The sequence below is a fragment of the Toxotes jaculatrix genome, chromosome 24 (assembly GCF_017976425.1).
Source record: "Toxotes jaculatrix isolate fToxJac2 chromosome 24, fToxJac2.pri, whole genome shotgun sequence".
NCBI classification, from domain to species: Eukaryota; Metazoa; Chordata; class Actinopteri; family Toxotidae; genus Toxotes; species Toxotes jaculatrix.
The window spans coordinates 217958-233468 of NC_054417.1; the positions used below are offsets into that span (position 1 = coordinate 217958).

The following is a 15511-nucleotide window of genomic DNA, read 5'->3' on the forward strand; positions in this document are numbered from 1 at the left end:
CTGTTGTTGTCAGACAGTTTGATCTTTGTGTTTACAGTGTTTGTGTCGATGGTGAGTTCACAGAAATCTGATGGAGAGAAGAAGACACAACACAGCTGCTGTTATTGATCTATCACCTGATCATTGATCGACACTGTGAAGATGGTTGGATGTGAGCTGCTTTGTTTTCAGGAGTCAAATGAAAACCACACTTACACTTCCTCAGACCTGGTCTCAACCATCGGACTCCACCAGGCTCCACCCTGAAAGGAGGAGGGGGGTCAGACCAGCACGCTCCCTCTCAGCAAACATGGACATTACATGGCTCTCTCACACACACTTTGATTATTCTGCTCATTCAGCAACGACACAAAGGACCTGGAGGACAAAATGTCTCCAGCTCTTCCTCCTCTATCACACACTGTCTGTGGCTGCAGCAGGCCTCTCCATACCTGAGGGTGTCCAGGCTCCAGTGTGGATCCTCCAGTCCAGCAGCCAGTAGCTTCCCTCCTGAGTCTCCTGGATGATTGTAGCTCAGGTCCAGCTCTCTCAGATGGGAGGGGTTGGAGCTCAGAGCTGAGCCCAGAGAAGCACAGCCTTCCTCTGTGATCAGACAGGTTTTACAGGGACAGACTCCCTTGTCTCTGTCCTCACACTGGTCCATGCTGCTGAACTCACATCCACATCAGCTCACACACTTCACCTGGAGAGGAAACACAGATCGTTCATCTGCACATCAACTGAAATGAGTGAAACTGATCAGCTCTTCTTTCCTCTGTCAGCTCAGTGTCACCTGACTGCAGTCAGAGGAAGCTGCTGTCCTTCTACTGTCGGTCCACCAGGTGGCACTGATTTCATCTACAAAATTACTGTATGAAACAAGCTACAGCTTTTTATTCAACACAACAACTGGGACTAAATAAATGTTATTCCAGGGGCCGTCTCAGTCGGGGCCCCTGGCAGTTTCCTGCCTTGTCTAATGGTAAAGTCTGAACCTGTGAACAACCACAGAGATATCATCACCTGCCAGAGCCAAATTCATCCGGTAGAGTTTGTCCTAACGGGACCAGGAGGTCTCTGACTCTCTGAACATCTTACAGAGGCCCCGTCAGTCCATCTGATGACAGACAAAGTCAGAGCTGGTCTCCAGCCGCTGTCCGGCCGAGCTCAGGCCTCATTTAGCGGCTCACGCAGCGGGAGAGCAGCGGCTCAGGTCCACCTCCTCCACGGGCTGATTCAGGCAGGAAAAGCTGCCTCCGGTCATCGGTGAGCGGAGCCACAGACTCACAAAGGCTCCGTGTTCAGCTACTGAGCAGCAGCTCACTCTGCTTCTACTGCAAACATCCACACAACATGGAGGCTTCGAGCCTGCTTTACAAAAACAACACAACACGATAAAAACAACAGAGAAACAACTAAAACTCGAGCGTCAGATAATTCATGTAACAACAGGTTAACGAATAAAACATTAAAGCAGGACACGGGGGTGGGGGTCAAAGTAACCCACATCAGTTTAACTGACTCCGTTTTTATTAGACTCTCAGTCCTGAGAACGTCAGTTTACTTTCCTGTCACTCAGAGAGAGGTTTACCACACCAGTGCACCCAGTTTACCCAGTGCACCCAGTCGCACACTCACTCACACGCCGATGGTGGAGGATCTGATGGGACTGAATTGACTCTTTTCCTTCCTTCCTTCCTGTCGTTCACCTGACGCTTGTTCATCTGTATCTCTAAAGTTTGAACATGTTTGCTCACCAACAGCTGCATCCAGCTGTGGAACGCAACACTGAAGTTAGCATGCTAACCAGCTAGCTCCCTCCAGAGGTGACAGTCAGTCTCTGTAGTGTCCAGTCCTCCCTCAGTCCAACGTGAGAGGATGAAGCAGTGCTGCTCAGAGGACATACTCAGACCTGAAGACACCGTCAGCTCCACCAGCTGCTGCTCCCTGTAAGAGACCAGATCTGGCAGAGGAGACTCACATAACCACAGACCTTCACTCACAACTCAGACTGGTTTCATGTGTTTTAATGAAACAAAGCACAAAGATTCACAGTTTGAATACGATGTGACGTGTTCACAGAGCTTTGGTGAAGTTTACTCAGAAAACACCTGATGTTTCCTGCAGTTTAAACCCTGAAACACCATCAAACCCACACCAGTGAGCGCAGCACTCACAGACCACTGCCACCTGTTTGTGCTGACAGCAGCATGGTTGTGTGGTCGACTGCAGATCAACAGAGGTTTTCCAGGAAAGTGCATCACAGGTGAGATCCTCTGGTTTCCCACCTGTGTGTCTGTAGCAGCAAGACTTTTCCCCTGGACATTGCAGGTGTGACACAGCTGGTCCCCACAGTCCACTCCACCCTCTGTCTTGTTATTGCCTTCCAGGTCCCTCATCAGCCTTCCTGTCATGCACGGTGGGCAGCAGCATCAGCACTTCTCCTTTCTTTGGAACATAAGACACCATCAGCGGTCTCTGGTAAAACCCTGGGGCGGCATAACAAGTCTGTTTCAGCTCCTTCACCTGTCCCACATTCTCCTGGGACCACTACTCAAGCAGCCTCTGACCGTGGTCAGTGTCAGGATCTGGTTCTGAATTATCCGAGTCATCACTGGTCAACAAAACATCTTCCTCATCATCAGCAGCTTCATGTTCGTCATATCCACAGCTGCTGTCACAGAAACAGTCCACCATCACATAAAGTCTTTGCTCTGCACTGTCTGTGTCTGGAGACAGTGACAGTGACACACAGCGCCACCAACTGGAAAAAAAATGCAAAGCTTTTCAAACCAATCTAATGGTCGAAATCAAACTTTAAAGCTCAAAAAAAAAAAAAAAAAGCAGAGTCATGTAAAAACCAGAGCCCGAGCTTCAGGACTGAGAAAGCTCCAGTTTGGTCTCTGAAGACGTCGGAGCTTCGATGATTTCTCCTGACATGAACAAATCCTGGAAAACAAGTCAACATGTGAATCAACTCAGAGGAAACTGAAATCATTACTGAACTTTTATTTCCACAGGAAACACTTGTGTTTACTGGTTTTGGCCATAAATATATGGACAAATGTGTAACTTTATTAACAAATACTGATGGCTTGGACCATATGTCCCTAACCCTAACAGTGGTCCTGCTCTTTATCCTGAAGTGAAGAGTTGTTCTTCTGCTGAGAGAATTTAAAGCTGAGAGTTTTTAAACCAGGTGTGAGATCTGTTACGCACCTTATCGTAGATGACTTTAACAATGAGCGAGCAGCTCGGACACGTCGCCACCTCCTCCCCGTTCTCCAGCTCCTCCTTTAAAAGGCAACAACACAACACAGACACACATTCATCTACAGACTTCTACGACTGTGCACCAAAGACAACAGGCAGACGCATCAGAAGTGTAATCACTGCGGTTCAGCATAGAGACAGAGGTACAGTGGTAAACATGATTCTCCAAAATAAAAAGAGAAAAATAAAAGTTACAAAGAACATGTTTAACTTTCCAACCAAAGTCCACTGAAAAATCCTGAAACTATTTACTCTTACCTTTGGAAACCTGGTATAAGACAGAGTCACATATCCAAAATTTTTAAAATTTTATTGACATGGTACTGAAGAGATGATCCATATAACAAATTCACCAGATCACAATGATTATTAAAACTTCTTAAAGAACTGGTCACAATGTAAAGATGTCACTGATGAGGAAAACTTAAAGTGATCAGGTTTTTAGAGGGAGTTTGGGCTCAACAATAAAACAGAATTCAAAAAAGACTTTCGAATAAGTTTCTGTTATAAATATGAACAACCAAACTCTGTATGAAAGAAATTATTTTGTGTCCTTGTCAAGAAGTGTCTTGTAAAAGCTTGTAAAACATTATTTACAGATATTTTTATTTCTTTTATGTCACTACAAGTGACTAATAAGTCCTGACTGAATTCTTTGCAGGGCTTTCGAATGAAGATCAAAATGGAGTTTGGTCTGGAGCAGGTGCGTTAACATGATAAAGCACGGTCACTAGAAAATAATGACACTGGCTTGTACGACTGTGAAAGGAGAGGATTTCTTTACACAAGGAATAACTGAGATTGTAGAATTCGAAGCTTTTGTCATCATATTATATTACTCCTATAAAACTAATGTAAACACAAACGTGTCGTCCTGGTGCTTTGGCAACTTCAACAGAAATATTTAAAAACGTGATTTACGCCACAGGGTTGAAAAAGAAAAGAATTTAAAGCAGAGTTTGGTGTGTAGTAGGCCAGTGTGAGCATGAAAACTCACAATATATGTACGATTTAAAGAAACAAATGGGTGCCGTTGGTGCAGATCAAATAACGAACTCCCTTCAAAAAAGCTAAAAATTTTACGCTCTTGCCCATAAGGCTGACAGGACCTGTCCTGTGAAATATCTTTAAAAAGATCCTATATATTAATATTTACAATTAACAAACACCGACCGAATTCACTACAACGCTTTGATCTTTAGCAAAAGCAGCTTAACATTTTCCTGTCACACATTATTTTATCAGCGAGGAGGAAAGAGCTTAAAGTGAGCGGGATTTGGAAAGGAATTTCGGGACAAGTCGCTCCGTGTGACAGCATGGAAGTTAGCAGTTAGGCGTAAGCTCGCCGTGAACTTACTTTAGTTATGGCGAATCTGTCTCCGCAGGGACAGGGGAAATAATACGTCTCTGTGTCCTGCTCATATTCAAAGTCCTCGATCTCGATTTCATCGTGAAAAACAGACATTTCAACGGAAAACTGAGCCGAGAAATCAACAACCACTCATTTCAAAATTCTGCGGAGACGCAGCATAATGACGTCAAATGCCACTGTCTCAGGCCAGTGACGTTCTTGCAGGTTTTCCTCATTTCAGTGAACCGTATTGACAGAGACCAGTTATAAGGTGGAAAAACTACTCACATCGTCCTCTGTGGCAGTTTCCGCTACACTTGGTGTTTCGAGGACCACATTTTGCCGCGACAACACACGCGCACAAAACGTTAGCCATGCTAACAGCGCTGGAAAAAAAAGAAAAGTAACTGTTTCTGCGTGTATTAATCACGGATGGCCGCCAGACGGCGACATTTTACAGAAACCATTACTCCATTAAAATCTGAATCAGACTCAACTGTTACATAGTAATTATTTGTTAGCAGCACATGGCTAAAAGGAAACATTTGTTAGCTACAAGGCTAACACTGCAGGCTAGGCCCAGATGGCGAACAAACAATTTTGTCAAATTACAACTACATTTACTCCGACAGTCCACAGATGACTACCATTTAATCAAAGTTCTGTAACTCAGGTTGAAATGTTAGTGTGGAGCCAATCACCAAGTTTACACTTAGTACACTATCCAAACTCCACACAGCCTCCAAATCAGTTCACACAAAAATACACAGCCAACAAACAGACAAAGTGCCATGGGGTACAAATCAAATTTTTATTTACAAACAGTCCAGCAGGAGACAAAGCTTTACACAATTCTTCCTCTTCATGGCCCGAACACACACCAACTGCCTCAGACAGGAAGTATTCTGAACACACAGAAACACAAGTTAATCTTTCAAAGTAAATACACTGAGCAATGTTGACCAACATGTTTGCACTCACTTTGTCCCTGATGGTCCTCTGGATCAGCTCTTCTAGATGTGGTCCTCTGGATCAGCTTGTCTGGATCTGGTCCTCCATCTGTACAACACAAAGAAACTAAACAAGAGCCACAGAAAGAAAAACTCAAACTTGAATTCTTAAACATTTTGTAAAGTTCAGGGTGCAGCAGGAGACCTACCTTAGCTCCACTTTGACCTCAATGACCTTTCATGCCAGCCTGCAGCCTGGAACCACAGTTGGAGCTCCATTCAGCCAGAACCTGCCAACCACACACACAGGCCCAAGCACAGCACCTAAACAGATAACCACACCCCTCCATCAGCAAAACTACTGAGGCTTCTACATGAAGACATCTCTAACACACTAAACCTTGACAACACTTAAAGAAAACTAAACTCCGAAACACCTGGAAACAGAACAAAGGCTCTAAACTGAGCTGAAAACACAAACCTGCACTTCCAACACTCTCACACCTTCAGGCTGATGCACAACACCTGAACAGCTAACCACACACCTCCATCAACAATACCCAACTATAGACAGCTTCTACAGCAGAAACCAACAACATCTGACATAGTAAACCTACACTGACCCATTTGACATCCACAACTAAGACCAACAACACTTCAACACATGCTGAAAACACTATCTGACTACAGGCTTCCACATAGACACAGTTGTGTCCGGATCACAACTGTAGAATATGCTTTCACCCATCAACAAGAATAACTACAAACTAACAATCTGAACCTACACTGAGCCTGATGCTGTTCACACACTGAATCCATCACAACTGAGCCTGATGCTGTTCACACACTGAATCCATCACAACTAACCCTGAACACTCAGAGAGCCAAACTCAGAGCCAACACTCACACAGACACACACACAAAAACACAAATTAAGGAATGTATGTGTAGAAAAACTATAACATGGCTGCACATGGAGCCCCACTCAGCCACATACACCTAGAAACAGACACATTAACGCATATGTGTAAAGACACTTAACATTAATCAAAAGGCCTCCTCTCACCTGGTCTGTCATGGCCTCCTCTCACCTGGTCTGTCATGGCCTCCTCTCACCTGGTCTGTCATGGCCTCCAAATAAGGTCTGCCATCCTACAAGAGACACAAAGACACAAACACTAAACATTGGAATAAATAGGAGGCATCAGCACAAATCACCTTTGAAATTTACTTCCCCCCCCCCCTCCCCCTCCCCCCTCCTCTCCTCTCCCTCCTCTTTCATCCACTCACCACAAACAGAGCTCAGACAACACAGCCTGGATGTGTCCCTTACTCCCAGAGGATGGCACTCTATCCTCACCAGCAGGATGGTCCCTGGCTCCACCCAGCAGACACCTACAAAGCTCGCTCACTCACTCACACACACAAACACACTAACATTAGTGCATGCATAAATGCAGAAACAGCACATTGTTGCTCTTGCTCACCTGGTCTCAATTGGTCTTCAGCAGTCTTCTCACCCAGCTCCTCCATCCTGCTGAAAACACACTGGTTTCAGACACTAATCAGGTCAAAGCTTGACCCTTTGATGTTTTACTTTACCTTCCAGCTGCAGCAGGAGTCTCACCAGACCTCCACGTTGCCCACAGCCTCAAAGTTCGAGCCCCACTCAGTCAGATGCAGCCACCTGTGGAACACACAAAGAAAACAAAACACAAAACACAAAACACAAAACACAAAAAACAAAGACAACATAGAAACACTGAGTAAAGTTAAAAGCTTTCTCTCACCCTGCTTCTGATGGCCCTCTGGATCAGCTCATCCTTCCTGTAGAGAGAACTCACACTCACAGCTAAGCCTGGCCACAACCACATACACAACTAAGCCCAACAACACTTCACACTTCAGCCCATGCTGCAAACACTATCTGACTACAGGCTTCCACATAAACACAGTTGTGTCTGGATCACAACTGTATAATATGCTTTCACCCACCGACAACACAAACTAACAATCTGAACCTACACTGAGCCTGATGCTGTTCACACACTGAATCCATCACAACTAACCCTGAACACTCAGAGCCAAACTCCAAACCACCTGGATACACAAAGCCTCTGAACTGAGCTGAAAACACAAGCCTGTACTTCCAAAACTCACACAGACACACACACATACACCTACAGGCCAATGTACCACACCTGAACAGCTAACCACACACCTCCATCAACAACACACCACTATGGACAACTTCTACACCAGAAACCAAAGACATCTGACACACAGAAAACCTACACTGACAACTACTCACAACTCAGACCAACAACACTTCACACTTCAACCCATGTTGCCAACACTATCTGACTACAGGCTTCCACAAACCGACAACGCTGATACAACAACCCGACAACGGCTAACGCACGCTCTAAACCCACGCAGACCCGCGAGACTTCCACACTAACCAATCAACAACTAAGCCTCGCCAACACCTGGCCAGAGCCAAACTCTAAAGCAGCTACACCCGTTACAAAACTTCTAAACCAAGCAAAAGACACTAACCTGCACTACCAACACAGAGATACAAACGCCTGCACGCACGCACGCACGCACACACGTGGAAAAGATAAGCGACGCCAGGTGCGGTGCTTTCTCCCACATTGTATCGGCTGCTCGGGAACCCTCCGTCTGACCTGCGGAAACAAAGCACACAAACGAACAACACGTTAGTCTCCGGTCACAAATCAACTCAAACTTGGCATTTCAAACATTCCACGAGACCTCCAGCTATAGCACGTGGCCTTTACCTGGCTCCCACACCGGCCATTTTCTCTCTGGATTGCTCCAAACACGTGCGCCGCCTGTCTCTAGCCGACTAGGCCTGAACCGTCTCGCGGACATCTCAAACATCACAGGTGTGTCCTGCGTTGCTGGAACGAACCGAACCAGTGTCACCTCGGCGCCTTATAAGCCGCACCTGAGCTACAGTTCTGCCCTGCTATTGGCTGAGCCTTCTCCTCGAGAATGGGCAGCAGGTGCAACTGATTTTCTACTGATTTTTGGCGCGAATCAAACTGGACTCTGATTGGACGGGACTAATTGAATAAGTGGTAGGGCCTGCGGGGACTGCCTCTGCACACAACCACAAACGGAAGTAACTGTTTGTCAGCACCTGGCGTCAGGTGTCACACAAGTTCCTGTTTTTTTTTCCAAGTTTAAACACTTTATAAATGAACCAGTCATTCATTCATTCATTCATTCACTGCATCTTAACATTCTTCATTAACATTCTTCTTAAACACGAAAAGATTTATTTAAAGTATCACAAATACAAAATAACTAACTTTTTACACATATATTTTAGCTGAAAGTTAGCCGTTAGTCGGAGTCGCCAAACACGGACCGAATTCACTACAAGGCTTTGATCTTTAGCAAAAGCAGCGAAACGTTTTCCTGTCACGCATAATTTAATGAGCGAGGAGGAAAGAGGTTAAAGTGAGCGGGATTTGGGGACGAATTTGGGGATAAGTGGCTCCGAGCGAGAGCCTGAAAGCTAGCCGTTAGCCGTAAGCTGGCAGCGAACTTACGTCAATTGCGACGAATCCATGTCCTCGGGGACAGAGGAAATAAGACGTGTCTTTGTCCTGCTCATTTTCAAAGCGATCCATGTGGAATTGGTGGCGAAAAAACACACGTTTGATGGGACAACGGAGCAGAGAACTCCACGTAAACAATATGTCATTTGGAGTGTGTGCTGAAGCGCAGCGTGATGACGTCAGGGTCTAGCGGTTTCTGCATGTAGTAAGCATTGATGTCCGCCAGACGGCGACATTTGACAGAATCCGTTAGATTCATGTATTAGGTAGGAGAGAGAGGGAAGTAAAGACACCTGGAATGAGAGGACAAAGCAGTGAACAACCGGAAACTCAAACATTACCAAAATAAAACAGGAAACAAGTTATAAATCTGATTCCATATCTGCCAACAATAATCGATCGACTCTCAAGTAAATAATTTCAAAACATACATTCTAGCGAATCCAACAAGAAAAATCCGTATATTTGACTGCGTTTCGGTAAATTTATTCATGAAAACATACAAAGTAGAAAAAACCCTCCCACACAATAAAACAAAATGGGCAAGAAAGATGAAAATGATTTACAATGGCACAAAATCAGTGAAAGTAACGTTTTGTACACCTATGAAAGAAACAGGTAACGTGCATTGCTGTCTGCAGCTCTTCTTGTTGTCTCCGCTGATTTGGATCAGCTCCAGGCCGAATCCTCGATCTACATTTCTTCTCTTTAAAGGCGTTGAGTGAGCAGTCATCCTGGAGAACGAGCACACCGAGTTTCTATTCACAACGCTAAAATGAGGGATCGTTTAAGATTAGGAGTCGCCAAACACGGACCGAATTCACTACAAGGCTTTGATCTTTAGCAAAAGCAGCGAAACGTTTTCCTGTCACGCATAATTTAATGAGCGAGGAGGAAAGAGTCTAAAGTGAGCGGGATTTGGGGACGAATTTGGGGATAAGTGGCTCCGAGCGAGAGCCTGAAAGCTAGCCGTTAGCCGTAAGCTGGCAGCGAACTTACGTCAATTGCGACGAATCCATGTCCTCGGGGACAGAGGAAATAAGACGTGTCTTTGTCCTGCTCATTTTCAAAGCGATCCATGTGGAATTGGTGGCGAAAAAACACACGTTTGATGGGACAACGGAGCAGAGAAATCAACGTAAACAATATGTCATTTGGAGCGTGTGCTGAAGCGCAGCGTGATGACGTCAGGGTCTAGCGGTTTCTGCATGTAGTAAGCATTGATGTCCGCCAGACGGCGACATTTGACAGAATCCGTTAGATTCATGTATTAGGTAGGAGAGAGAGGGAAGTAAAGACACCTGGAATGAGAGGACAAAGCAGTGAACAACCGGAAACTCAAACATTACCAAAATAAAACAGGAAACAAGTTATAAATCTGCTTCCAAATCTGCCAACAATAATCGATCGACTCTCAAGTAAATAATTTCAAAACATACATTCTAGCGAATCCAACAAGAAAAATCCGTATATTTGACTGCGTTTCGGTAAATTTATTCATGAAAACATACAAAGTAGAAAAAAACCCTCCCACACAATAAAACAAAATGGGCATGAAAGATGAAAATGATTTACAATGGCACAAAATCAGTGAAAGTAACGTTTTGTGCACCTATGAAAGAAACAGGTAACGTGCATTGCTGTCTGCAGCTCTTCTTGTTGTCTCCGCTGGTTTGGATCAGCTCCAGGCCGAATCCTCGATCTACATTTCTTCTCTTTAAAGGCGTTGAGTGAGCAGTCATCCTGGAGAACGAGCACACCGAGTTTCTATTCACAACGCTAAAATGAGGGATCGTTTAAGATTAGGAGTCGCCAAACACGGACCGAATTCACTACAAGGCTTTGATCTTTAGCAAAAGCAGCGAAACGTTTTCCTGTCACGCATAATTTAATGAGCGAAGAGGAAAGAGTCTAAAGTGAGCGGGATTTGGGGGCGAATTTGGGGATAAGTGGCTCCGAGCGAGAGCCTGAAAGCTAGCCGTTAGCCGTAAGCTGGCAGCGAACTTACGTCAATTGCGACGAATCCATGTCCTCGGGGACAGAGGAAATAAGACGTGTCTTTGTCCTGCTCATTTTCAAAGCGATCCATGTGGAATTGGTGGCGAAAAAACACACGTTTGATGGGACAACGGAGCAGAGAACTCAACGTAAACAATATGTCATTTGGAGCGTGTGCTGAAGCGCAGCGTGATGACGTCAGGGTCTAGCGGTTTCTGCATGTAGGAAGCATTGATGTCCGCCAGACGGCGACATTTGACAGAATCCGTTTGATTCATGTATTAGGTAGGAGAGAGAGGGAAGTAAAGACACCTGGAATGAGAGGACAAAGCAGTGAACAACCGGAAACTCAAACATTACCAAAATAAAACAGGAAACACAAGTTATAACTCTGATGCCATGTCGCTCTGCATCTAAATCAACTCTTCAGTGTTCACTTTTTCTCCCTCTCTCTGTCTGTTCATGTTCTGTTGGGCATATTATATAATCTTCGTTTTATAATTGTAATTCTTTTTCTTAAAGCTTAGTTTATACCCTAACCTGTCCATCCTGTAAAGCAGTGCCAGAGTCGGTATATCCGTAAAAATAAACCCAAACTGTCAGGAGGTGGTAGTGTAGTGGACACAGGAGCAGAGTCAGAGTTAGAGGTGGCAAAAATACAGTTTAATCAGTCCAAGTTCGGTACAGCTAGCTAGAAGAGAAAAATCCGTATATTTGACTGCGTTTCGGTAAATTTATTCATGAAAACATACAAAGTAGAAAAAAACCCTCCCACACAATAAAACAAAATGGGCAAGAAAGATGAAAACGATTTACAATGGCACAAAATCAGTGAAAGTAACGTTTTGTGCACCTATGAAAGAAACAGGTAACGTGCATTGTTGTCTGCAGCTCTTCTTGTTGTCTCCGCTGATTTGGATCAGCTCCAGGCCGAATCCTCGATCTGCATTTCTTCTCTTTAAAGGCGTTGAGTGAGCAGTCATCCTGGAGAACGAGCACACCGAGTTTCTATTCACAACGCTAAAATGAGGGATCGTTTAAGATTAGGAGTCGCCAAACACAGACCGAATTCACTACAAGGCTTTGATCTTTAGCAAAAGCAGCGAAACGTTTTCCTGTCACGCATAATTTAATGAGCGAGGAGGAAAGAGTCTAAAGTGAGCGGGATTTGGGGGCGAATTTGGGGATAAGTGGCTCCGAGCGAGAGCCTGAAAGCTAGCCGTTAGCCGTAAGCTGGCAGCGAACTTACGTCAATTGCGACGAATCCATGTCCTCGGGGACAGAGGAAATAAGACGTGTCTTTGTCCTGCTCATTTTCAAAGCGATCCATGTGGAATTGGTGGCGAAAAAACACACGTTTGATGGGACAACGGAGCAGAGAACTCCACGTAAACAATATGTCATTTGGAGCGTGTGCTGAAGCGCAGCGTGATGACGTCAGGGTCTAGCGGTTTCTGCATGTAGTAAGCATTGATGTCCGCCAGACGGCGACATTTGACAGAATCCGTTAGATTCATGTATTAGGTAGGAGAGAGAGGGAAGTAAAGACACCTGGAATGAGAGGACAAAGCAGTGAACAACCGGAAACTCAAACATTACCAAAATAAAACAGGAAACAAGTTATAAATCTGCTTCCAAATCTGCCAACAATAATCGATCGACTCTCAAGTAAATAATTTCAAAACATACATTCTAGCGAATCCAACAAGAAAAATCCGTATATTTGACTGCGTTTCGGTAAATTTATTCATGAAAACATACAAAGTAGAAAAAAACCCTCCCACACAATAAAACAAAATGGGCATGAAAGATGAAAATGATTTACAATGGCACAAAATCAGTGAAAGTAACGTTTTGTGCACCTATGAAAGAAACAGGTAACGTGCATTGTTGTCTGCAGCTCTTCTTGTTGTCTCCGCTGATTTGGATCAGCTCCAGGCCGAATCCTCGATCTACATTTCTTCTCTTTAAAGGCGTTGAGTGAGCAGTCATCCTGGAGAACGAGCACACCGAGTTTCTATTCACAACGCTAAAATGAGGGATCGTTTAAGATTAGGAGTCGCCAAACACGGACCGAATTCACTACAAGGCTTTGATCTTTAGCAAAAGCAGCGAAACGTTTTCCTGTCACGCATAATTTAATGAGCGAGGAGGAAAGAGTCTAAAGTGAGCGGGATTTGGGGGCGAATTTGGGGATAAGTGGCTCCGAGCGAGAGCCTGAAAGCTAGCCGTTAGCCGTAAGCTGGCAGCGAACTTACGTCAATTGCGACGAATCCATGTCCTCGGGGACAGAGGAAATAAGACGTGTCTTTGTCCTGCTCATTTTCAAAGCGATCCATGTGGAATTGGTGGCGAAAAAACACACGTTTGATGGGACAACGGAGCAGAGAACTCCACGTAAACAATATGTCATTTGGAGCGTGTGCTGAAGCGCAGCGTGATGACGTCAGGGTCTAGCGGTTTCTGCATGTAGGAAGCATTGATGTCCGCCAGACGGCGACATTTGACAGAATCCGTTAGATTCATGTATTAGGTAGGAGAGAGAGAGGGAGGGAAGTAAAGACACCTGGAATGAGAGGACAAAGCAGTGAACAACCGGAAACTCAAACATTACCAAAATAAAACAGGAAACACAAGTTATAACTCTGATGCCATGTCGCTCTGCATCTAAATCAACTCTTCAGTGTTCACTTTTTCTCCCTCTCTCTGTCTGTTCATGTTCTGTTGGGCATATTATATAATCTTCGTTTTATAATTGTAATTCTTTTTCTTAAAGCTTAGTTTATACCCTAACCTGTCCATCCTGTAAAGCAGTGCCAGAGTCGGTATATCCGTAAAAATAAACCCAAACTGTCAGGAGGTGGTAGTGTAGTGGACACAGGAGCAGAGTCAGAGTTAGAGGTGGCAAAAATACAGTTTAATCAGTCCAAGTTCGGTACAGCTAGCTAGAAGAGAAAAATCCGTATATTTGACTGCGTTTCGGTAAATTTATTCATGAAAACATACAAAGTAGAAAAAAACCCTCCCACACAATAAAACAAAATGGGCAAGAAAGATGAAAATGATTTACAATGGCACAAAATCAGTGAAAGTAACGTTTTGTGCACCTATGAAAGAAATAGGTAACGTGCATTGTTGTCTGCAGCTCTTCTTGTTGTCTCCGCTGATTTGGATCAGCTCCAGGCCGAATCCTCGATCTACATTTCTTCTCTTTAAAGGCGTTGAGTGAGCAGTCATCCTGGAGAACGAGCACACCGAGTTTCTATTCACAACGCTAAAATGAGGGATCGTTTAAGATTAGGAGTCGCCAAACACGGACCGAATTCACTACAAGGCTTTGATCTTTAGCAAAAGCAGCGAAACGTTTTCCTGTCACGCATAATTTGATGAGCGAAGAGGAAAGAGTCTAAAGTGAGCGGGATTTGGGGGCGAATTTGGGGATAAGTGGCTCCGAGCGAGAGCCTGAAAGCTAGCCGTTAGCCGTAAGCTGGCAGCGAACTTACGTCAATTGCGACGAATCCATGTCCTCGGGGACAGAGGAAATAAGACGTGTCTTTGTCCTGCTCATTTTCAAAGCGATCCATGTGGAATTGGTGGCGAAAAAACACACGTTTGATGGGACAACGGAGCAGAGAAATCAACGTAAACAATATGTCATTTGGAGCGTGTGCTGAAGCGCAGCGTGATGACGTCAGGGTCTAGCGGTTTCTGCATGTAGTAAGCATTGATGTCCGCCAGACGGCGACATTTGACAGAATCCGTTAGATTCATGTATTAGGTAGGTGAGAGAGGGAAGTTAAGACACCTGGAATGAGAGGACAAAGCAGTGAACAACCGGAAACTCAAACATTACCAAAATAAAACAGGAAACACAAGTTATAACTCTGATGCCATGTCGCTCTGCATCTAAATCAACTCTTCAGTGTTCACTTTTTCTCCCTCTCTCTGTCTGTTCATGTTCTGTTGGGCATATTATATAATCTTCGTTTTATAATTGTAATTCTTTTTCTTAAAGCTTAGTTTATACCCTAACCTGTCCATCCTGTAAAGCAGTGCCAGAGTCGGTATATCCGTAAAAATAAACCCAAACTGTCAGGAGGTGGTAGTGTAGTGGACACAGGAGCAGAGTCAGAGTTAGAGGTGGCAAAAATACAGTTTAATCAGTCCAAGTTCGGTACAGCTAGCTAGAAGAGAAAAATCCGTATATTTGACTGCGTTTCGGTAAATTTATTCATGAAAACATACAAAGTAGAAAAAAACCCTCCCACACAATAAAACAAAATGGGCAAGAAAGATGAAAATGATTTACAATGGCACAAAATCAGTGAAAGTAACGTTTTGTACACCTATGAAAGAAATAGGTAACG

General features: G+C 44.3%; 1 protein-coding gene and 1 long non-coding RNA gene across 17 annotated transcripts; both read right to left on the bottom strand.

The window, feature by feature from the left end:
* Positions 1-49: 49 nt before the first annotated feature.
* On the bottom strand, positions 50-4778 carry dph3 (diphthamide biosynthesis 3). Its single transcript, XM_041032033.1, has 6 exons — positions 4610-4778; positions 3199-3273; positions 1003-2928; positions 432-682; positions 196-242; positions 50-67 (listed from the first exon to the last, which is right to left on the bottom strand). Exons 1-3 carry the CDS (start codon positions 4715-4717, stop codon positions 2854-2856), a joined length of 258 nt encoding a protein of 85 aa, XP_040887967.1. The 5' UTR covers positions 4718-4778; the 3' UTR covers positions 50-67; positions 196-242; positions 432-682; positions 1003-2853.
* A 617-nt stretch (positions 4779-5395) lies between these two features.
* LOC121177720 lies at positions 5396-13662 on the bottom strand. 16 transcript variants are annotated; one of them, XR_005893344.1, is made up of 10 exons: positions 13007-13662; positions 12394-12695; positions 10759-12128; positions 9750-10447; positions 9138-9439; positions 6844-8243; positions 6620-6705; positions 5763-5877; positions 5585-5662; positions 5396-5508 (listed from the first exon to the last, which is right to left on the bottom strand). It is a non-coding gene; the product is annotated as an uncharacterized LOC121177720 (long non-coding RNA). The 16 variants fall into 16 exon arrangements; XR_005893336.1 differs by having other exon boundaries at positions 5763-6705; positions 13007-13137; positions 13403-13655; XR_005893333.1 differs by having other exon boundaries at positions 5763-6705; positions 13007-13173; positions 13403-13655.
* Between the last annotated feature and the right edge of the window lie 1849 nt (positions 13663-15511).

Bases quoted from the DNA above. Each gene is read 5' to 3' on its own strand.
- dph3 (XM_041032033.1), bottom strand. From the start codon at position 4,717: ATGTCTGTTTTTCACGATGAAATCGAGATCGAGGACTTTGAATATGAG. The intron at 3,274-4,609 runs GTAAGTTCACGG...TGCCTTTTAAAG, and splicing joins ACAGATTCGCCATAACTAAA to GAGGAGCTGGAGAACGGGGA. The intron at 2,929-3,198 runs GTGCGTAACAGA...CTTGTTTTCCAG, and splicing joins TTAAAGTCATCTACGATAAG to GATTTGTTCATGTCAGGAGA.